At 40.0% G+C, this 23,849-nt stretch overlaps 2 protein-coding genes and 1 non-coding gene across 8 annotated transcripts in view; 2 read left to right on the plus strand and 1 right to left on the minus strand.

Moving 5' to 3' along the window:
* The window catches only part of UBAP2 (ubiquitin associated protein 2), a 122,285-nt gene that overhangs the window by 68,655 nt on the left and 29,781 nt on the right, over window positions 1-23,849 (plus strand). For 4 of the 6 annotated variants that reach the window (XR_008375651.1, XM_053570416.1, XM_053570425.1 and 1 more), the window contains 3 exons: window positions 11,010-11,062; window positions 15,750-15,817; window positions 19,113-19,302. Coding sequence is in view for 4 of the 6 variants with exons in the window: in XM_053570416.1 (XP_053426391.1) it covers window positions 11,010-11,062; window positions 15,750-15,817; window positions 19,113-19,302 (311 nt within the window). In the remaining 2 variants the exon portion in view is untranslated. Of the gene's footprint in view, window positions 1-11,009; window positions 11,063-15,749; window positions 15,818-19,112; window positions 19,303-23,849 lie in introns of those variants that run through there. The other 2 variants (XM_053570459.1, XM_053570445.1) reach the window with 2 other exon arrangements.
* LOC128580347 (small nucleolar RNA SNORD121A) lies at window positions 19,427-19,510 on the plus strand. The gene has a single exon (XR_008378640.1). It is a non-coding gene; the product is annotated as a small nucleolar RNA SNORD121A (small nucleolar RNA).
* Window positions 20,099-23,295, minus strand: LOC128568458 (regulator of nonsense transcripts 3A-like). Its single transcript, XM_053566150.1, has 2 exons — window positions 23,230-23,295; window positions 20,099-21,252 (listed from the first exon to the last, which is right to left on the minus strand). The coding sequence occupies exons 1-2, from the start codon at window positions 23,293-23,295 to the stop codon at window positions 20,383-20,385; spliced, it is 936 nt and encodes a 311-aa protein (XP_053422125.1). The 3' UTR covers window positions 20,099-20,382.

Consider the following 23,849-nt stretch of genomic DNA (forward strand, 5'->3'; position numbering starts at 1 on the left):
CAGTGGTGACATAGTGAATATTTTCCCTCTGGAACAAAATAGAGTTGGTTCCTCTTACCACTTCTTTATTTTTTTTTTTTTGAGACAGAGTCTCAAGCTGTCGCCCTGGGTAGAGTGCCATGGCCTTTACCAACTCCAACTCCAGGGTTTAAGTGATTCTCTTGCCTCATCCTCCCAAGTAGCTAGGACCACAGGCGCCCGCCACAATTCCCGGCTATTTTTTGGTTGTAGTTGTCATTGTTGTTTGGCAGGCCTAGGCTGGATTCGAACCCGCTAGCTCTGGTATATGTGGCTGGTGCCTTAGCCACTTGAGCTACAGGTGCCAAGCCCTCTTACCACTTCTATTCACTACTATAGTGGAGGTGCCACGAGGAATAAAAAGTCATCAAGGTTAGAAGCGTGAAGAACCTTTGTCATTTTTATGATGCTATAAAAGCATTTATAGACAAACTAATGAGTCAGCTTCACAAGCTAGAAACAAGTTCCCTGAACAGATGCATTTGTATAAACCATCAATAAACAGAAAATGGAGAAAAGTTGATAATAGCTTCAGAAAACATCAAATGCCTAGGGATAATAAATTTAGTGATATATGAGGTTAACAGAATTCTAGTTAGAAAAACACAAAACCATATTGATTGAAATTTAAGAAGACACAAATCAGGAGATATGACATTTTATTATATTTTAAGTCTCAATGTTATAAAATTTAGTTTTACCGACTCAGTCTTTGAAACCCTAGTGATGTTTTTAAGAAATTGGCTTGGGGGTGGCGCCTGTGGCTCAAGGAGTAGGGCGCTGGTCCCATATGCTGGAGGTGGCGGGTTCAAACCCAGCCCCGGCCAAAAAAAAAAAAAAAAAAAAGAAATTGACTTGGGGCCAGGCGTGCAGACGCCCACCTATAATCTTAGCACCCTGTGAGGTAGAGGCAGGTGGATTGCTTTAGCTCAAGAATTTGAGACCAGCCTGAGCAAGAGCAAGACCCCATCTCTACTAAAAATGGACAAACTAGCCAGACATAGTGGCAGGTGCCTGTAGTCCCAGCTACTCAGGAGGTTGAGGCACGAAGCATTTTACCCAGGGTGATAGAGTGAGACTTGGTCTCAAAACAATAAGTACAAAAGAAAAATTAGCTAAGCATTGTGGCAGGCACCTGTTTTACCAGCTACTCAGGAGGTTAAGGCAGGAGGATTCCTTGAACCCAGGAGTCCAAGGTTGCTGTGAGGTAGGCTGAGGCCATGATACTCTTTAGCCTAGGCGACAGAGAGACACTGTTTCCAAAAAAAGGGTGAGAGAATAATGAAATGAAAGGATGAGCCATAGTCTACAACAAAATACTTATACAATCTATATTTGATAAAGGAGTTGTATATGAAATATATGAATAGATAAATAAATGTAAATCGTACAACACTATAAATGTATTTAGGGCTGCTGAATTGCTTACGTTTACAGAGGGTTAAAATGGTTAAAATTCCCTTCCCTTCCCTTCCCTTCCCTCCCCTCCCCTCCCCTCCACTCCCCTCCCCTCTGTAGAGTGCTGTGGTGTTACAGCTCTCAGCAACCTCTAATTCTTGGGCTTAAGAGATTCTTTTGCCTCAGCTTCCCAAGTAGTTGGGAGTACAGGCACCCGCCACAATGCCTGGCTGGTTTTTTTTTGTTGTTGTTGTTGTCATTGTTGTTTTGTGGGCCTGGGATGGGTTTGAACCCACTAGCCCCTGTGTATGTGGCCTGGGTGCCCTAACCACTGAGCTATGGGCGCTCAGTGTAAACAGCAGATTTCTTGGTGAAAAACTTTTTTTCTTTTTCTTTTTTTTTTTTTTTTTGAGACAGAGTCTCACTTTGTCGCCTGCTGTAGAGTGTGGTGGCATCATAGCTCACAGCAACCTCCAACTCTTGGGTTTAAGTGATTCTCTTGCCTCAGCCTCCCAAGTAGCTGGGACTATAGGCGCCCTCCACAAGGCCTAGCTATTTTTTGTTGTTGTTGCAGTTGTCATTGTTGCTTGGCAAGCCTGTGCTGGATTGGAACCTGGTAGACTGTACATGCCTACCACAATACCCCACTGATTTTTCTGTTTTTAGTAGGGGTGGAGGTCTTGCACTTGCTCAGACTCATCTTGAACACTTGAGCTCAATCAATCCACCCCCTTCAGCCTGGTGCATATGGCCGGCGCCCTTAGCCACTGAACTACAGGCGCTGAGCCTGTAAAACATTTTGATATGCAAAATGAGCTTATAGTAGAATGCTGTTAAAAGGTGTCATCGTTGACCTTAATTGAGGGATGGTTATTTCTTCAGAGGTCTCACAGAGGTATTGTCCTGTTGATTAGAGTTCTGTGTCCATTGCTCAGTCTTATAGGCTTAGAAACCTGACTTTTGATAGTGAATTATGTCAAATCCCTTCCCAATGTAAAGAAAACTCACATTAACCAAACCTTGCAGACTGTTGTATACTCAAAATGGTAATTTATAAATTTGTTAAAAAAATAGTACCTGTCAAGCAGACTGGAATATTTCCTATTTGACAAGTAGGAATAGAAACTTGGTAAATGTGGGGATGAGAAAGAGTATAGTTGATATATTTTGAGTGTTCCAGAGTCATCAGGCATTAAGATGCATGGCTGATGAGTCACAGCGGCCTTTCACACGATAGATTTCAGTTATTTTCCCTGTCATTGGATGATTAAACAGCATATTCTTAGCTTCTGTTTCATTTGCTGATCAGTTCTCTGTTGAATACATCTGTTGTTTAGGTATGTTAAAACCTTCCATTTTACATTGGTCCACAAAAGTGACATCAAATGCTCACAGCATAGGTCAGGATCTGTCAAACAAAAGTTTTTATGAACTCAAAGCTATGAATGTTTTATTTTAAAAACTTACTTATTTAAGAATCTTATAAAATATTTACAGTAGCTTCCATTTTTATCAAGGCTAACTAATGAAAATTTATCAGATAATGATTTTAAACTACATTTTTACAACTTGATAATTTAGTGTTCAGCTTTTGCTAATGGAAGTGTTTTATTGATTGGCCCTTAAGGGACCACAGAATTTTCTTTCTTTTTTTTTTTTTTGTAGAGACAGAGTCTCACTGTACGGCCCTCGGGTAGAGTGCCGTGGCGTCACACATCTCACAGCAACCTCCAACTCCTGGGCTTAAGCGATTCTCTTGCCTCAGCCTCCCGAGTAGCTGGGACTACAGGCGCCCGCCACAACGCCCGGCTATTTTTTGGTTGCAGTTTGGCCGGGGGCCGGGTTTGAACCCGCCACCCTGGGTATATGGGACCGGCGTCCTACCGACTGAGCCACAGGCGCCGCCCTTTTTTTTTTTTTTTTTTAAATAACAATGTTTAAGATAAGAATTAGAAACAAAACCTTGTAAAGAATGAAGGAACTTAAATACATTCAGAAAAGGAATCAGACAATTGCTTTATCAAAATATTGAACAATAATAATAAAAATAATGATAGTGCAAAGAAAGTAACATTCACATTGTCAAATATGTGTATGTCTATTATACAATGCTTTGACTCTGAGATTCAGTATGGAGTTATCGGTTAACTTATTTTTTTTAAGTATTAAAAAATAGACAACTAATATTTATAAATAAAAGTAAAAGATAATGTAAAAAAACAAATCATGCTAAATCTTAGAGACAATAGAAAAAGAAGAAATACATCAAAATCATTCTACTTGATCTGGCTGCACCTGATATTAAAGTTGGAGAAAATACATTCTTATAAAGGAGAAATTACAAACATATGTCACTTATAAATGAGGATACATTATCCTAAACATTTTAGCATGTTGAGTTAAAAATTAATGTTTAAGTAATATACTTTGGTCAAAAGTAAAACAAATTTATGTGAAAATTAGTCAATTTTTTTTTTTTTTTTTTTTTTGAGACAAAGTCTCATTTTGTTACCCAGCCTATACTGCTGTGGCCTCAGCCTACCACACAGAAACCTCAAACTCCAGGGCTCAATCAATCCTCCTCCCTCAGTCTCCTCAGTAGTTGGGACTACAGGTGACCTCTATACCTGGCTAATTTTCTTTTTTTTTAGTATAGGTGGAGTCTCACTTTGTTCAAGCTGGTCTGAAACTCTTAAGCTCAAGCAATTCTCTTGCCTCTGCCCCCCAGAGTGCTTGGATTACAGGTGTGAGCCACTGCAACTGGCCCGGTGCCACAGAATTTTCTTCACTGTTTTCCTTTTTCCTAAATAGCCTTTTTTTGCGGGGCTGGGTGAGACAGAGTCTCACTCTGTCACCCTCGGTAGAGTGCTATGGTATCACAGCTCACGGCAAGCTCTTGGGCTTAGGCAATTTCTCTTGCCTCAGCCTCCTGTGTAGCTAGGACTACAGGCACCCGCTACAATGCCCGGCTATTTTTTTGTTGCATTTTGGCCGGGGTTGGGCTTGAACCTGCCACCCTCAGTATATGGGCCTGCGCCCTACTCACTGAGCCATAGGTGCTGCCCATAAGTGGCCTTTTTTAATGTGCTTTCATTAGAGGATTAACATCAAGTTATATTGAACATAAAGCACTCGTCTCAAATTTATTGTTTTAATCTGAAAGTTATTTACTGTTGAAGATTTCTCATATGTTTTGGGGCATAGGTGTACACATTGAATGATGTGGATGAGATTCTTACTCTAAAATTTTAATATTCCGAAATAGGATTAGGATCCGAGCATATGTATACTTCTATATTTAACATCTGGCATTTTTGATAGGTTTTGTGTAGGTGTGGCAGTTTACTACAATAAGTTGGTCCTTTTTCCTGACATGGAAATTTTCCCTGCATTTCTTGTCATCACACTCTATCATGTTAAATTTTTGCTTATAACTATAGGTGTCCCCCAAATCCCCATACATAGAGAAAATGGGAAATTGTAGCTAAATATACCTTCATTTATAAAATATTTATTACAAAATTTTTCAAAAAAATTTTTTTTTTATAAATATTAAATATCTTTATTTAAAGATTCTGGAAAATGAGCTACTTTTAGCTGACATACATGCTTTTAAATACGAAGATCTCAATTGTTAGACATGCAGATTAGTTAATAAGAATGAACTTGTTCTAGCATGTACGGGCTCCATGCATCTTGCTAGACTGTTATGTTTCCTCCCATATGAAAGCTTTTCCTATCACCTCCAATACTTTCGTATTAAGTTGCCATTTACACCTTTACATAATGAGGTGTAAATGGCAACAGATGCTTGTGCCAAATTTTGAGAACCTTCTGTAGGTTCAGTGTAATTAAATACTATTAAGAATTTATGCAGTGGCTCACACCTGTAACCCTAGCACTCTGGGAGGCTGAGGCATTTGGATCACTCTAGGAGTTCAAGACCAGCCTGGGCAAGAGTGAGACCATATCTCTAAAAACAGCCAGAAGCTGTGGCAGGCGCCTGTAGTCCCAGCTACTCAGAGGCTGAAGCAAGAGGATTGCTTGAGCCCAAGAGTTTGAGGTTGCTATGAGCTGTGATAGCACAGCACTCTACTGAGGGGCAACAAAGTAAAACTCTCTCTCTCTCTCAAAGAAAAAAAAAGATTCTTACCAGCTTTACTGTGGGCCTTTCCTCCAACTGGCCTGTTATATCACGACATCGAATCTCAAGAGATGACTTTTAGCCACCTTGCCTAAAAGTTACACACATGGTTTCTTGTTCAGAGCTACTAATACATAGTGGAACTTGAAGTACTATCTAACCCATTTCTTCATCTGTAAAATGGGAGAATAGAATATACCAAATGTGTGAGAATTGAATAAAAAGATGAACGTGAAGCATCTGTTACACTGCCCTATCACCACCAGCACTGTCTCACTGCTTTAACTCTATGTCAGTGTATGGACATATGGTTGCTACAAAGTTAGTAAAAGTACAGAAGGTGCCAAAAAAAAAAAAAAAACCCAGCATATACACATTTTAAGAAAAGCAAAAACCAAAGAACTGTAATACTGGGGCGTTGCCTGTGGCTCAAAGGAGTAGGGCACCAGACCCATATGCCAGAGGTGGCGGGTTCAAACCCAGCCCCAGCCAAAAACTGCAAAAAAAAAAGAAAACAACAAACAAACTGCAATACTGAATATATACCCATCACAAAAGATAAGAAATACAAGTCATATAACTTCTGCAATTACAAGAGGTGCTTAAAGTGGTTACCACCACAATGTCCGGACACTTCTGATTTTGGAGAACTACTGCCTGAGTGACGCTGACCAAAGTGTCTGATTGTATCGCTGCATACGCCCTTTCAATTTCTTCCTGAAGTTCCACCAGTGTAGCCGGTTTTCTATGGTACACCGCATCCTGTAAGGTGCCCCATAGGTAGAAGTCAAAGGGTGTTAAGTCAGGAGACCATGGGGGAAACTCGACCACACCTCTGTGTCCTACCCATTGTCATGGCAAGTTCTCAAGGTAAGCTCTCATCTCTGAGTGGAAGATGGTCTGGGGCACCATCTTGTTGGAAATAAAACATATCATCCCCCAAAAAAGTCCGAATTGCAGGCAAAATGGATGTATGTAGCATGTCTAGGTACACTGGACCAGTAACAGGACCTTCAAAAAAGAATGGTCCAATGAGTCTCCTCAATGACAGTCCACACCAGACATTGAGGGCCAGTAAATGGACATCTTTTTCTACATGTGAAATTTCTGGAGCCAAATACACACAATTATGTTGGTTGACTGTTCCGTTTAAACTGTGCTTCATCAGACCAAACCATTTTCCCCCCAAATTCCTCATCCACTTATACCATGTTTTGGAACCACTCACAGTATTGCACCCTTCGATCAGGGTCGTCTTCATCAGTGAATGTAACAATCTTGGGACAACAACTTCCCATTTTGCTGTCTTAAGAATGCATTGTATGGTGGTGCTCCTGATCCCGGTCTCACATGTACACTGTTTGGTGGACTTGTGTGGCGAGTGTGTGAACTGCTCTAGCACCAGCACAGACACAGCGGGACTGGTGGCTGTGCGAGGCCTCCCGGACTGTCCCTTGTGCATGTCAGACACGGTGCCGTGCGTCTCAAACTTATCGTGAATGTGTGCAATTGTCAGGCATGTTGGAGGGTCTCGAGTACTTACGCCTCCACTGTTGCTGTACTTCCACAATGTTCTCGAATTTCAAATACCACTTCAAAATGGTCTTATGCTCTTCAAATGACAACCGCAATTCCACCATTTTCTTGACTGTCCTGCCTGTAGAATGGTGACTGGCACTGGCAATCATTCGATTAGGTTAGCACCATCGTTTAAGCTTATGTCATACTACACATTGCCACTGTAATAACATTCGTAATTGGCAACTGAGTAGGCTAAGTACTTTCTAGGTAACATCTCTTAAAATACTCATATTTTTTTGGCACCCCCGTATTTGACCTTATTGCTCGAGGCACTTTCTTACTGTAACTATACAGTGACAGTTGGTGTAGGTCAGGGGAAATACCAACACCAGAGCATCCCGGCTTTTTTTTTTTTTTTGTAGAGACAGAGTCTCACTGTACCGCCCTTGGGTAGAGTGCCGTGGCATCACACGGCTCACAGCAACCTCTAACTCCTGGGCTTACGCGATTCTCTTGCCTCAGCCTCCCAAGCAGCTGGGACTACAGGCGCCCGCCACAACGCCCGGCTATTTTTTGTTGCAGTTTGGCCGGGGCTGGGTTTGAACCCACCACCCTCGGCATATGGGGCCGGCACCTTACTCACTGAGCCACAGGGGCCGCCCAGCATCCCGGCTTTGATAGTTTGTGCCTGTAGTTTTCAACCTGTCTTAGACCTGAGGCCTCTCTGAACCTCCGCAGATGCTGGCAATGAACTCCCAAGGCCCAAGGTTGGCTGGAGTTGGGCTCTTGCTGCGAAACCCGCTATATAGTAGCTGTGGGTCAGTCCACCCAACTGCGTGAGACAAAGAGCAATTTTTCAAAATATTTATAAAATATTCTCTATGTGTTGGCCACCTCTTTGTAAAGTATAATAAATATTTTGTAAATAATGATATATTTAGCTACAAGTTCCCATTTTCCCTATGTATGGCGACTGGTGGGACACCCTACATCTTTGTTGACCTTTTTTTCTGTAGGCTGGGTACTATATCCTGCCTGCTTTTAAATGTACTGTGATTTTTACCCTATTATGTATGTCTAAATTTGTTTAGTTATTTTGAAAATCCTGTTCTCTAAGTAGTAGACTGTATTAGACTAGCATGTTTTAACTTCATATTTCTAACTGTAATGGCAAGACGTGAAAGTTTGTTACGTGTATTTTGAGACAAATATTTAAAATTAGAATAAAAAGTTTTTTAAATTTTAGAAAATTTTTTTCCTTGTTTTTCTTTCATGAATCATTTAGAAATGATAGGAAACTTTTAATGTTTTATACATAATAGCTTTATGTAATGCCTCACCTTGTTATTCTCCCAGAAATATTTCTTCATATCCCAGTCTGATAAGATCTTTTACTTCAAGGTTTTTGGTATGCTTTATCTTTTTTTTTCCAGATTAATATGAGGGTACAAACAATTAGGTTACATAGTTTGCATTGTCCAAGTTGTAGTTGAGCCCTTTACATGGGAGGTGTGCCACATACCCTTTCATTGTGCCCATTAGGTCTTAAAATCCTGAGTCCAAGCCGTCGACCTGGCCTTGAAATTTTTAATTATCTTTTTAATGATACTTAGCATAATGCTTAACATATACATAGGCTTTAGGGCGACGCCTGTGGCTCAAGGAGTAGGGCGCCGGTCCCATATGCCGGAGGTGGCAGGTTCAAACCCAGCCCCGGCCAAAAAAAGAAAAAAAAAAAAAAACATATACATAGGCTTTAATGCCAGTATAGTTTAGTTGACGATTTTTGATGAAAAGTTCCTTTGGAAAATTCCAGCATAAGTTGTTTTCTTTTATACAAGGTGACCATAAAGTTCATTTAACTACTTAAATTGCACATGAACTTTATGGCTACTTGTTTTCTTACATGTCTCAGACATATAAGTTTTAGAATTGGTTTTTGAGTCCATGGACTTGTTTTCTGTTTCTTGGTTAGAGTGTTCTCAAAACTGCGTAGGGTTGAGCCTTGGCTATTGAGTATAAGTTGCAAATTTTTAGTTTGGAGTCCTATCTCTTGTGACGAATATGAGAGCGTGAGTACAGGGTAGGGGGAATGGAGTGGCAGTAAGACACTGTACTGGTACTGGTCATCATTCCCAGGAATCTAGTTACGAATGTAGTGAAGTGATACTTAGAGATAAGACTGGAAGGAAATATATTAAAAGAGAGAAGATTTTGTATTAGTACTTAAAGGGAAGTCATATTGTAGAGTAATGATAAGAGTGAAGTACAGGTGGATGGATCTTCTTAAATTCATTTATCTTTGTATATAGTGTGTTTTCTTTTTTTTTTTTAAGAGTTATTTTACTTATTTATTTTTTTTTTTGGCCGGGGCTGTGTTTGAACCCGCCACCTCCGGCATATGGGATCGGCACCCTACCCCTTTGAGCCACAGGCGCCGCCCCTATAATGTGTTTTCTAAGAGAGGGTCTAGAGAACTAGCTTCTAGTACTGATTGTCTACTGGTCCTAGTTGCAACTTGTATTTTGTACTTGAAGTTGCTTCTTTTTACCTTTGTTCAAGAAAATATCTTAATTCAAGGAGATGTTGTAAAAAATGGCATAAATTCGTATTTCTTGTGTCACGTTTTTGGAAAAATTATAGAAACCATTTAAAGGTATGATGAGTGAGCCAACATATAAAGATTATTAATTCAAATATTAAAGTCTGTCTTAATATCCAGTTTTACTAATAACTTAAGGCTATTAGCAATCAAGAAGCACAGAAGAAGCAGGGAGACCATCTGGGATCTTCAGTGCTTCTCTCCATGGTTTTCCTTCCTATAGCCCTACCACCTGTTGTTCAAAGTAATAGATGAAGTTTTTAGGTGAATTGTGTTGGTTTCTCATGCAGCAGGAAACGTTTCCAGTTTTGAAACATCTGTTTTACACCTATATATTTGTTTAACTTATGTAACATTTTACAGAGAGCCATCCCAGTTCTACATCAGGGACATGCAGTTACAGATAATCCATAGGAAAAGAATCTTTTCATAGGAAACAATCATTATTTTAGTTAACGAGCAAGCTGGTTATTAGGTTAACATGATTCCAGGGAAGTTAGAGCTGGTCACCTGGCTTCTTTTTTCTCAAGAGTGGGCCTCCACTCCTTGGTTTTCCTTGTATGCACATAACTTTTGGAGAGAAATGGAATTTTGCATATGAGGTGCAACTGAAAACACCTAGTTTCCGAGGGTGGTTATCCTTAAGGTCTTTTAAACCATTTTTTGTGGGCATGTTTTTTTTTAGATACAAGTAGAAACTTTATTTGTCCACACCAGGATTAGATATGGGGATGTGTTTTTAAGCATGCTATAAAGTTGTAATTTCATAGGCTCTGGACATACTAAGTTAGTATTTTTGAATACCAGTACTTTTTTTAAAGCACTTAAGTGTATATCCCCTGTACCCACTCCTCTGGATTTACAGCAGCCAACCTAATATGATAAACCTTGTTGGAAGACCTATTAGGCAGACATATAACAGAGGTAATATTTAATAAAAAGGATGCTTTTCTAAATTTTGTAATTCAGCCATCCATGTGTAAATGGGGTGTAAGGCAAATTTGCTTTTAACTGCAATTTGTTTCATTTTAAAATTAACCTTCTTTTAAACGTAAGTATGTTTGCCCATACTTTTTCACTCAGCAGAATTGTTTGAATATGATATACATTGGAGCAAAATCAGTTTGAGGTATTGATTTGAGTATGTAATACTACATAAGTTGCAGATGAAAACATTCTGATTTCATTAAGAATGAAAGAACCTCATTTCTTGGATTATAAACTAAATTGTAGATGGGGTGTATGAAACTTTTTTCTTGCATTATATAAAAAAGACTCTGATGGTATTTGATCTGTGTTAATAAACTTTGTTGTCATTTCCATCAGGGGCTTGGAAAAATTCGGTAGAAGAGTGGACAGCAGAAGACTGGACTGAAGATGTAAGTGTTTGTTGTCAGGCCAGATTCATTGTTCTTTTGGTGTAGGTGGGGTCATCTGTGCTTAGAAGAAAGCCTGAGATGTCTTATCTCATTGTGACTCCTTTTCTGGCATATATCCTAGCCAGATTCTAAGAGTGGCTTTTTTTTTAGACAAAGTCTTACTCTGTCACCCTTGGTAGAGTAATGTGGCATCTTAGCTCACAACAACCTTAAACACTGGTGTTCAGAGCTTACAATAAGCCTGTATGACGCAATTTATTGTATGTTATTCTTCAAATAAAATGAATTTGTACTAATTCATGGCTTAATACAAATGAAATGTAAATTATCCAGGAAATACAAAGAACATCTGTCTTCAGGGGAAGAAAATGTTAGTTACATCTTGAGAACTTCTTGACTTCTTTTGGGGATTTTTTTTTTTGTTGTTTGTTTTTTGAGACAGAGTTTTGCTATGTTGCCCTCGGTAGAGTGCCATGGCGTCACATCACAGCAACCTCAAACTCCTGGGCTTAAGTGATTTTCTTGCCTCAGCCTCCCAAGCAGCTGGGACCACAGGCGCCCACCACAACACCCGGCTGTTTTTTGTTGCAATTATCATTGTTGGTTAGCTGGACCACCAACTTCAGTATATGTGGCTGGTGCCATAACCACTGTGCTATGGGTGCTGAGCCTTCTTTTTGGGATTTTTGTTGACATTGGTGTGGGTTTTTTTGGGTATTCGGTATTCTCACTTTGTACAATGGCAAATAAAGCAGTGAGACTGAAATTGAACTTCTCTTGCCTCAGCCTCCCAAGCAGCTGGGACTATAAATGCCCGCCACAGTATCTGGCTGTTTTTAGGGACGGGATCTCGCTCTGTCTCAGGCTGGTCTCAAACTTGTGAACTCAGGCAATCCACCTGCTTGGTCTCAGAGAGCACTAGGATTATAGGTGTGAGCCACCTGGCCTGACCAAGAGTTGGCTTTTTAACTTAAAGTGTCAACTTAAAAATAAATGACAAACTTTTTTCACATTCTATTATTTTTTTTTTTTTTCAAACTTATTTGTGTCTCGTTTATCCTGGTAGCCAACTGGCAGTTTTGCACTGATTTGTGAACTATTTCTGATTCTTTAGAATATTTTTATTAAAGGAGAGAGAGTATATTTTGGGTCACAGTTGAAATTAACCTGAATAGTTGCTGCTTTAGGTCTAAGCCCAACCTTTTCTCCTTTTGACTAGATGAACTCTTTGTTTTATAATCATCTATTTCACGGACATTTTTGAATATATACTATACTAGCTTCTGGGTATAAATTCTATAAATTCTGGTTTGGGCATAAGATAATTTTTGGAAAAAAAATGTCAAGTTTTACTGGGCCTGGTGGCTCACCTCTATAATCCTAGCCCTCTGGGAGGCCAAGGCAGGTAGATTTCCTGAGCTCAGGAGTTCGAGACCAGCCTGAGCAAGAGTGAGATCCTGTCTCTAAAATAATAGCCAAATGTTGATGCCTATAGTCCCAGCTACTCGGGAGTCTGAGGCAAGAGAATCATCTAAGCCCAGGAGTTGGAAGTTGCTGTGAGCTGTAACGCCACGGCACTCTACCAAAGGCAATAACATGAGACTCTTGTCTCTAAAAAAAGGGTTTGAGGTTGTGTGAGCTCTGACGCATGGCACTCTACTGAAGACAACAGAGTGAGACTCTGTCTCAAAAAAAAAAAAAAAATTCAAGTTTAATAATGAAAGAAAAAAATGATAAATAGCCCAATACCATATTTTATATCAATTTTCCATTTAACTCTCTGATTCTGGAACAGAAGTTTGTACCTGAGAAAGTGTTTGAGATGACTTTGGGAAGGAAAGAGAATAAAGGGATTACTAGAACTGATAATAAAAAAATTATATAAAGTAACCCAGATATTGACGTTTGTTATCTTTTTTCCTGTTTCCCATATGTGTTTCCAATTATCCTGACAGGAGCTTCTTGGAATTTGAAATAAGAAACATGATTTTTACATGTTTAATGACTGTAGGGACTTTGCTGTTTATTGGTTCTTGTGTTTTTTTTTTTTTTTAATTTATGAATTAAAGAGGCTGGGTTACAGTGGCTCACACCTGTAATCCTAGCACTTGGGTGAATGAGGAGGGAGGATTGCTTGAGGCCAGGATTTCAAGACTAGCCTGAACAACATAACTGAGATACTTCTCTACCCTCCCAGGCCCCCCAAATCAGCTGGGTGTGGTGGTGGGTACTTGTAGTCCCAGCTATTCTAGTGGTTGAGGTGTGAGGATCACTGGCGTTCAGAGGTTATAATAAGCTTATATGATGCAATTTATTGTATGTTATTCTTCAGATAAAATTAATTTGTACTAATTCATGGCTTAATACAAATGAAATGTAAATTATCCAGAAAATACAAAAAACATCTGTCTTTAAGGGAAGAAAATGTCAATTACACCTTGGGACCTTCTTGACTTCTTTTTGGTATTTTTGTTGACATTGATGTGTTTTTTTTTTTGTATTCTCACTTTGTACAATGGCAAATAGACCAGTGAGATGGAAATTGAACTCTGGTTTGACTTTGTTTCCCTGTATTGTTTCTAATGTTCTTATAATTTCCCTAATTTAAATAAGTTAACAAGCTAAAATTATCTTCACCTGAAGAAAATTACCACAGTCACCTATATATTTTATTTTATTTAGAATACCTTTTAGGTGAACTATAAGAGAGTTCTGATAACTAAAATTATTAGGAATTGAATATTGTTTTTTTATGATTATTTATTTATTATTATTATTTTTTTTTTTTGAGATAGAGTCTCACACTGTCATCCTGGGTAGAGTGCTATAGCATCATAGCTCACAGCGACCTTCATCTCTTGGGCTCAAATGATCCTCTCCTCAGTTTTTCTATTTATCTAAAGGGGGTCTCACTTTTTGCTCAGGCTGATCTGGAACCGGTGAGCTCAAGCTATCCACCCACTTCAGCCTCCCAGAGTGCTAGGAGTACAAGTGTGAGCCACTGTGTCCAATATGTTTATTATTGTGGTCATGTGTTAGATCATATACTGGTTTCATATTAGTATTGAGTACATTGCATATTTGCTCTTCCATTCTTGTGATCCTTTGCTAAGAAAAATGTGTTTCATCTCCATCCAGGTTAATACAAAAGATTTAAAGTCCCCATCTTTCTTTATGGCAGTAGTCCATGCTATACGCACACCAGAGTTTGTTTATTTTTAGACAGTGTCTCACTATGTCACCTTCAGTATAGTTTGTTTATGTATGTATTTATTTATTTTTAGACAAAGTCTCACTATGTCATCCTCAGTAGAGTGCAATGACATCACAGCTCAGAGTAACCTCAAACTCTTGGGATTAAGCGATTCTTTTCCCTCAGCCTCCCAATTAGCTGGGGCTACAGGCATACACCACCACGCCTGGCTATTTTCTTTTTTTTTTTTTTTTTTTTCTGTAGAGACAGAGTCTCACTTTATGGCCCTTGGTAGAGTGCCGTGGCGTCACACAACTCACAGTAACCTCCAACTCCTGGGCTTAGGCGATTCTCCTGCCTCAGCCTCCCGAGTAGCTGGGACTACAGGCGCCTGCCACAATGCCCGGCTATTTTTTTGTTGCAGTTTGGCCGGGGCCGGGTTTGAACCCGCCACCCTCGGCATATGGGGCCGGCGCCTGGCTATTTTCTTGTTGTCATTGTTTAGCAGGCCTAGGCCAGGTTCGAACCCACCAGCCCCAGCCCATGTGGCCGTACCCTAACCACTGAGCTACAGGTTCTGAGCCAGTTTATTTATTTATTTATTTATTTTAGAGACAGAGTCTCACCTTGTCACCCTTGGTAGAGTGCTGTGGTGTCACAGCTCACAGCAACCTCCAGCTCTTGGGCTTAGACGATTCTCTTGCCTCGGCCTCCCAAGTAGCTGGGACTACAGGTGCTCGCCCCAACGCCCGGCTTTTTGTTGTTGTTGTTGTTGCAATTGGTCCAGGGCTGGATGTAAACCCGCCACCCTTGGTATATGGGGCCAGCGCCGTACTCACTAAGCCACAGGGGCCGCCCAAGCCAGTTTATTTTTATTTTCATTTATTTTTTATTGTTTAGGATTCATCGAGGGTACAAAGAAGTAGGTTACACTGATTGCAGTTGTTAGGTAAAGTCCCTCTTATAATTGTGTCCCGTCGCCATATACCACAGTTTATTAATCCATTCCTAGGTTGATGGGCATTTAGGTTCCACATCTTAGCAATTGTAAAATGAGCTGTAAGTAACAATCTACTGCAAATGTCCTTATGATACAGTGATTTATTTTACCCCTTCTTGGTAGATGCTTAGTAGTTTTTTTTGTTTGTTTTAAAAGAGATGGTGGTTTATTCTGTTGCCCAGGCTGTAGTGCAGTGGCATGATCATAGCTCATTATAATCTTAAACTCCTGGGCTCAAAAATCCTCCCACCCAAGCCTCCAGGTAGCTAGGAATACAGGTGCATGCTATCTCTCCAGGCCATTTAAAAAGTTTCTTTTGTGGAGATAGTATCTTGCTATGTTGTGCTTGCTGGACTTGAACTTCTGGGCTCAAGCAGTTCTCCTGCCTCAGCCTCCCAGGGTGTTGAGATTATAGATTTGAGCCTTTGTGCCTGGCCTATTTTTAATTTTATGTAGAATAAGATTAAAAATTGTTTTTTGAACTTCCCATATAGCTTTCTGAAACAAAGGTCTTCACTGCATCGTCTGTTCCAGCAGAGAATCACATCACACCTGGGCAAAGGTAATCACTTTTTGCCATTTTATATTTTTTACTTTAAGGCATAATTGAAATATTTTGCCCCTGACAAGTGTTTTCATTTTGTGGTCTCTTTTTGTTTTCTCCCCTTTTTTCTAAGATTAAACTTTTATTTTACCCCTACTTGTGTTGACTAAGCTTCAATTATTTCCTAATTGTTTTGTATCCAGTGATGAAAGAAAATAGCAGCTTTTTTTTTTTTTAATTTTAATACTTGTGACAGAGATTTTTATGCTTAACCTATTTGATGGTTGATCTTTGCAGTTTTGTTGACTTTTTTTTTTTTTTGAGACAGAGTCTCACTTTGTTGCCCTCAGTAGAGTGCCGTTGCCTCATAGCTGACAGCAACCTCAATGTCTTGGGTTCAAGTGGTCCTCTTGCCTCAGCCTCCCGAGTAGCTGGGACTACAGGTACCCACTACAACACCCAACTGTTTTTAGAGATGGGGGTCTCACTCTGGCTCCTTAGGCTGGTCTCGAACCTGTGAGCTCAAGCAGTCCATCTGCTTCCGCCTCCTAGAGTGCTGGGATTACAGGCGTGAGCCACCGCACCCAGCTTTTTTTTTAAATAGACTCTCAGTCTCGTGCCCTGTGTAGAGTGCCCAGCAACCTCAAACTCTTAGGCTCAAACAATCTTTTTGCCTTAGCCTCACAAGTAGCAGTGACTAAAGGTGCCCCCCACAATGCTCAGCTACTTTTTCTTCTTTTTAGTAAAGACAAGGTCTCGTTTTTTTGCTGAGTCTGGTCTTGAACTGCTGAGTTCAAGCAATCCACCCATCTCGGCCTCCCAGAGTGCTAGGATTATAGGTGTCAGCCACCATCTGCAGCCTGTTAATCTTTTTTTTTTTTTTAATGAACTCAATAAGTATATTGTGTAGTTTCTTCACATAATTCTATTTACTTATCTTTTCAAGCTAATGCAGAATCATTCTATTTGAACTCCCCTAGTTTTAATCTATTAGATTACAGAAAAGAAAGGAGTTTTTGGAGTATTAGTAACATCTTAGAATGTACACTGAACTGAATTACTGAATCCCATTTATTTATATCCTAGTTTTTACAATAACACTAACCACCTTTGAAAATGCTTTAAAAATGCAATGATCTGGAATGATGAAAGCCTAGATATATAATACCTTAGCGATGAAAGCAGTTTTGAACCTAACGTGTTCAATTTCATGCTATATAAGATGGTTATGAGACTTCATCATAGAGAAATACAAATGATTAATTGCTGTGTATTTTACAATATATTGTTTGTGAATTTCTTAGAATTTCTAGTTATATATAGGAATTATCTCCATTATATTTATGAATCATTGAATTTTTAGGATCATTTTTCATTTGTTTACCTAGTATAGGTGGTGAATTTGCAATATTTTCATTAAAAAAATTAACTGTACTTTTTAGTGGCTCTTTTATTTATTTTTCAGAAGATAGTGCAGAACATTTTACGCATAATTTTTATCAACCTTTTGGAATAGAACTTACTTTGAATTTACCTAGAATCCGTCTATCTCACTGGTATGGTGGGAATTTTAATTATGAGAATTGATGGGAACTGGCCTTTGATTGGGTTTAATTGAATGTATTATCATGTCAGAAAAATCCTGTGCATCGTGCTTGCAGGTTCTACTGAGTAAGGTGAGTTTGGAGAAGAGTTGATATTTGAAGGTAGAAGTTTATTCATGTCAGATAGTGTTTATCTGAAACATGGTTTCTTCTTCGTGCTTTCTTATTTTATTTTATTTTTTTATTTTTTAAGACAGAGCCTCATTTTGTCACCCTTGGTAGAGTGCTATGGCGTCACAGCTCATAGCAACCTCTAACTCTTGGGCTCAAGCAATTTTCTTCCCTCAGCCTCTCAAGTAGCTGGGACTACGGGCACTTGCCACAGTGCCCAGCTATATATTTTTTTTTTTTTTTAGGAGACATTTAAAGTCTCACTTTGTTGCCCTTGGTAGAGTGCTGTGGTGTCACAGCCCACAGCAACTTCTAGCTTTTGGGCTTAGGTGATTCTTTTGCCTTAGCCTCCCAAGTAAGCTGGGACTACAGGCGCCTGCCACAATGCTTGGCTATTTTTTTGCTGCAGTTTGGCCGGGGCCGGCTTCAAACCCACCACCCTCTTTATAAGGGGCTGGCGCCCTACTCACTGAGCCACAGGTGCCACCCTGTGCCCAGCTATTTTTTAGAGGCAGGGTCTCGCTCTTGCTCAGGCTGGTCTCGAACCCATGATGAGCTCAGGCAATCCACTCGCCTTGGCCTCCGAGAGTGAGCCACCATGCCCGGCCTCTGCTTTCCGGTTTTAGTCCATGCTTCTCAAGTTGGAATATCTGTCCTTCTGAGGCCATTAAAAGAGTTCTAGTTAAGAATGTATTTATTGGCTCAGCGCCCATAGCTTAGGGTATCAGCCACATACACTGAAGCTGGAGGGTTCGAGCCTGGCCTAGGCCAGCTAAAACAACGACAACTGCAACCAAAATAAATAAATAAATAATTTAAAAATGTATTTATTGATATACACATTAATATTAATATACATATATTAACAAATGTACAGTTCCTGAATATTTAAGATAAGAAATTATTTGGTTTATACACATATAGAATATAAAATATATCTAAGATAAATGTGCAACTTAGGAAATTATCAATTTTGGCTGAAGTCCCTATGAGTGTGGATCTACTAGAAACTTCGGTTCCAAGTAATAAATGGGGTAAAATAGTCTTAGCAAGCTTCAGAAAATTTTTAAGTTTACTCTGTTGCTCCAGGTTTTCAAATCAGTCATCGTGTCATTTGTGTGAAGATTTCTCCTTACCCCTTTTTATTTTTCTTCTCTGTAAAATCCTGCTTCAATCTCTGTGGCTTCATGTCCTTTTTTTTTTTTTTTTGAGACATTATTTCACTTTGTCACCCCTGGTAGAGTGCCATTGTGTCATAGCTCACAGCAACCTCAGATTCCTAAGCTTAAGCGATTCTCTTGCCTCAGCCTTCCAAGTAGCTGGGACTACAGGTGCCCACCACAATGCCTGGCTAGAGATGGGTTCTGGAACTCGTAAGCTAAGGCAATTCACTGGCCTCGGCCTCCCAGAGTGCTAGGATTACACGTGCGAGTCACCATACCCAGCCTAAGCCCTCTTTTTTGTTTCCTTAAACCCCATTTTCCAAAGGTTCTTCTCAGTTTATTTTTAGTATAACTTTATATTGATTTGCTTCTGAAATCAATTTGATGGTAAGATTTACTTGTGACTGGTTCCTCATTTGTTTTCTGTGTACTTAGCATTGATCTTGTAGCTTTACTCCAGAAGACTGTTCCTCCCAGTCAAGCCTCAGATGTCAGCTCCTTTGAAACTTCCCAACAGCAGGACTTTGGCCAAGCCCTTGTCTTCACAAATTCTCAGCACAACAATCAGACAGCACCAGGGACTGGCAGCTCCACAGCTGTAAGCTCCTATTCTTCGCAGAGCCTGGTAACTCACTTTTAATTTCAGTGTGGGATTTTAAGGAAGTGCACCAATTAACAAATGTTTTCTGGAATATGACACATTCCTTACAATTTCTTTCTAAATATAAAAATTTATGTAGTGTATTCCAGTCCAGAAAACAATGATGTGATAATTTCCAAGCACATATCTGATGATTCTGTGTGGAATTGAACTACACTGAGTTTTCCTGGATGAATATGGAAACTTTCTATTGTGATTTGCTATTCTTTTCAACTAATGATCACTCTGTCAGCTAGAAGCATCTTTTCCTTCTTATTAGTGATATTTTTTCTTAAATTTTGTTTCAAAGATTCTACCTATACTTAATAGTTTAAATTTCTCATTTGTTTTCCAATTTACTTAAACACAAATGTTTGTTACTATTGGCTTGCTCTAAAATAATGCAAAACAATTCTAAGTCTTCCTATGTTCTTATATTCTTTGCATTTTGTTTTGGGTTTTTTATTCCATAACATAAAAACTATGTTGTCTTAAAATGCCAAATGATGGAATAGAATCCCTTATAGTTTGGCTATGTGTTCATTGTGCTTAGTGCTGCGTGTACAACTGTGACTTCCTGTGAAAGTGAAGCTCCCATCAGAAAGAGCCCTAGGAACTGTCAGTGAAGGCTGTGAAGATAGGTTGCTGGGAGTGGAAGCTTCAAGCATAGCTTGTGAAAAAATGTTGCTGCGGAACAGGGAATTGAAGGATCTGCCCAACTATAGGAAGTTCTGAGTGGGCGGGTGAAAGGATGAGAGGACTATGAGCACACAACCTACACTTTTTTTTTTTCAATGAATGAAGGTTTATTAATCCAAGATTTTGACTGCATTCCTGGGAAAACAACAAACTGTAGCTCTTTTTCGTGTAGGTAAATTGGAACCGCCAGCACTTTAAAGGCACAGAGAGAAGGGGAAAATGCAGGGGCCAGGGCTGATGAGGCAAAATGGGTACATTCTTGTGGGGCCCATTTTATTTATAACATAAGAATGAAGGAAGCTTCAATTATGTAGATGTTCCAGGGTTGGTGGAAGAATGTCTGATTCTGTCTTATCTAAAGTTCTGTTACTTCTCCCTGGGCTCCTCCAGGCAGATCTCCAAGGGTCTGGCTTTCCCGACTGCACAAGCAGCACGGGCTTCATGTTTTCCGTCTCCAACATCAATTTCTTCTCTTTCTCTTGGTTTCTCTGTGGTTGGTTCCTCTCCCTTTTCCAGTTTCTTAAGAAGCTTAATTCTTATTTCTTTCTCAGTAGTTTTCTTCTGTTTATCTTCCTCTTTTCTTTTACACCTTTCTTCTTCTCTTCTTTTTCTTTTCTCCTCTTCCCGCAAGCGTTTCTTCTCTAACTCCCTCCTCCTCCGCTCTTCTCGTTTCTCCTCTCGAATTCTCTGCTTTTCTAATTTTCTATTTTTAATATATTCCAAAAGAGGTGTAGTTCTTCTAGCAATGAGTTCTCTCGTTTTTGCCTCTATCTCTCCCAGTAGAGTTTCAGGGTTGGCAATGGCCTTCTCTTCCTCCACACAGTAAGTTTCTAAAAACTTCTTATATTCTGGATCATCTTCAATGCTCCCGGTCTTGGCATCTTTTTTCTTAGGCTTCTTTTTGGCTACCTTCTGGAACGGAGCAAACTCTACCACAGCAGGATATTCCAGACCTTTACTGTCAATGAAGATACATCCATCAAAACGATCTCTAAAAAGAAGGATGTCATCAGGATTTCTAAAATTAATGTATGCTCTTGAATAGAGATGAGGGTAAAGACTGAGGTCCGCCGAGAAGAATTCGAAATAGTCGTGGGCGGGCAGTGGGCGCAGTTGCTCCTGCAGCTGCTCCTGGGTGAGACCAGGGGGAAGCCGCCGGATGACCACCTGGGAAAAGGCAAGCCTACATTGGCGCTCCGCTCCAGCCACGCGGGAGGCCGCCCCGACAACCACAACCTACACTTTCACTAGTGATCATTATTTTAGTTCATCTTTTGCTGTGATTTACTGAAATCAATTGTTGAGAAACAGAATTCTCTCTCCTACCCAAGTCAGTTCATTTGTGGGATGTTCACAAAATATGGAATTGAATATGCAAACTTTTCATCATTGCTATCTTCTATTCTGGATGATCATATCATGCTGTGGGTTTGGGGACTTAGCACTTTCAGTGTCATTAATAGATGCGATTCTGGCTAGGCTCAACCTGTAATCCTAGCACTGTGGGAGACCAAAGTGGGTGGATTGCCTGAGCTCACAGGTTTGAGACCAACCTGAGCCAGAGCTAGACCCTGTCTCTAAAAATAGCCGGGTGTTGTGGTGAGCACCTGTAGTCCCAGCTACTTGGGAGCCTGAGGCAAGAGAATCACTTAAGCCCAAGATTTTGAGGTCGCTGTGAGCTGTGATGTCACAGCACTCTACCCAGGGCAACAGAGTGTGACTCTGTCTCAAAGAAAAAAAAATATTTTGTTTGTGGTGCCTGGTGACATCTCTCTTTTGAGAAGGCCTAATCTCTGATTTTTCATTGAACCACCAATGTCCTTTTCTCCTATCTATCTAGCTATTTATTAATTATTTATGGCTCCTTAGGCTTAACTATGTACTTCCTCTTTCTTTCCATCTAGTATTGGTATAATGATATCGTGTCCTTGCCCACTTGTTGAAATCTTTGCCTATCATTATGTTAATAAGTAGGACTTGAAATGTTGCAGTGATCTTTAGGTGTGTTGCTCTGTGTGGTGAGCAACACATTGAGAAACTGGAATAAGAATTGTCTGTATAGGGCGGCTCCTGTGGCTCAGTGAGTAGGGTGCCGGCCCCATATGCCGAGGGTGGCGGGTTCAAACCCAGCCCCGGCCAAACTGCAACCAAAAAATAGCCGGGCGTTGTGGCGGGCGCCTGTAGTCCCAGCTGCTCGGAAGGCTGAGGCAAGAGAATCGCGTAAGCCCAAGAGTTAAGAGGTTGCTGTGAGCCGTGTGCCGCCACGGCACTCTACCCGAGGGCGGTACAGTGAGACTCTGTCTCTACAAAAAAAAAAAAAAAAAAAAGAATTGTCTGTATACCACTGTGTTAAAGCAGTGGTTTTCAACCCTTTAGAATCATTGGGGAACTTAATAAAAAACATCAACAACACTGATGATGATGATGATGATGATGACGACGACGACGACAATGCCTGCAGCCAACCCAGACAAAACAAGCTGGTGTTTTTAAGAATGGTATTTGGGCATGATGTATGTTTGTTTATGGGTACATGCGTGCCCACGCATGTATTCTTGTGCACATTTTAAAAGTCTACCTGTTGTGGCTCGGGACCTGTGGCTCAGCGGGTAGGGCGCCAGCCATGTCCTCTAGAGCTAGTGGGTTTGAATCTAGCCCACGCCTGCCAAACGACAATGACAACTACAACCAAAAAATGGCTGGGTGTTGTGGCGGGCAGCTATGGTCCCAGCTACTTGGGAGGCTGAGGCAAGAGAATCACTTGAACCTAAGAGTTGGAGGTTGCTGTGAGCTATGATGTCACGGCACTCTACCGAAGGCAACATAGTGAGACTGTCTCAAAAAACAAAAGTCTCCCTGGTGATTTTTATACCAGGTTCTCTGCTAAGTATTACCTAGGGCAAGGCAGTAGTCATTGATTCAGTAGTTTCACTGTGCTATAAAGTGCACAGTACATTTGATAAAACTAGCTGATGATTAACAGAGATTATGCAGAAAAAGAGGAAGAAGAGAGGCATCATGTAGCAAGGGTTCACTGAACAAGTCGGCATAAGCTGGGTTTTGGCAGATTGGTAGCAACCTAAGTAAGATTGGTGTAGTGGTTAGCATGAACAAACAATCTGGAACAATGGTCGAATTTCAGATTTCCTTACAGAAATTGGGTTATTCCCTATCTTTGAATATTGAAAGCAGAAATAATCATTTTTGACTTACTTGATCTATGCTCTTGTGGGAATGGAAAGTATTTGTTTTTGATCTTAGATGGATTTGAAATGTCATTTTGGACAAAGCACTAATCTTCCTGAATAATGTTGATGTATAAAAGTACAGTTGATCTTGGGTGGCACCTGTGGCTCAAGGAGTAGGGTGCCGGTCCCATATACCAGAGGTGGTGTGTTCAAACCCAGCCCTGGCCAAAAACTGCAAAAAAAAAAAAAAAAGTACAGCTGATCTTGCATTGTATTTTGTAATCATAGGTTTTCACTGTCTTTGGATCTTGATCCATTATCTGACAGGATAGATTGGGGAAGGAGTGACATTGTTTTTAATGTACTTATTTTTTGAGCATGTTTAGTGTTCTTAGTTATCTAAACAACTTGGACACAGCAGTGTCCAGGGTGCTTGGACATTATTATATTAACTGCTTTAAGTTTTGTGACCTGAGTTTGATTTTGCATGGTGACCTCACAGCTGAGCACTTCTGTGACCAAATACATTCTAATCATCAAAGATAATTAATCTGTTTCACAGATGAAGAAAATATTGTCATTTTCTTTGTCAAGCATATCTTGTCATTTAAAATAGTATTCCTCTTTAGTTTAAAAAAAAGTAGT

This window comes from Nycticebus coucang, chromosome 2 (assembly GCF_027406575.1).
Source record: "Nycticebus coucang isolate mNycCou1 chromosome 2, mNycCou1.pri, whole genome shotgun sequence".
Classification (NCBI taxonomy): Eukaryota; Metazoa; Chordata; class Mammalia; order Primates; family Lorisidae; genus Nycticebus; species Nycticebus coucang.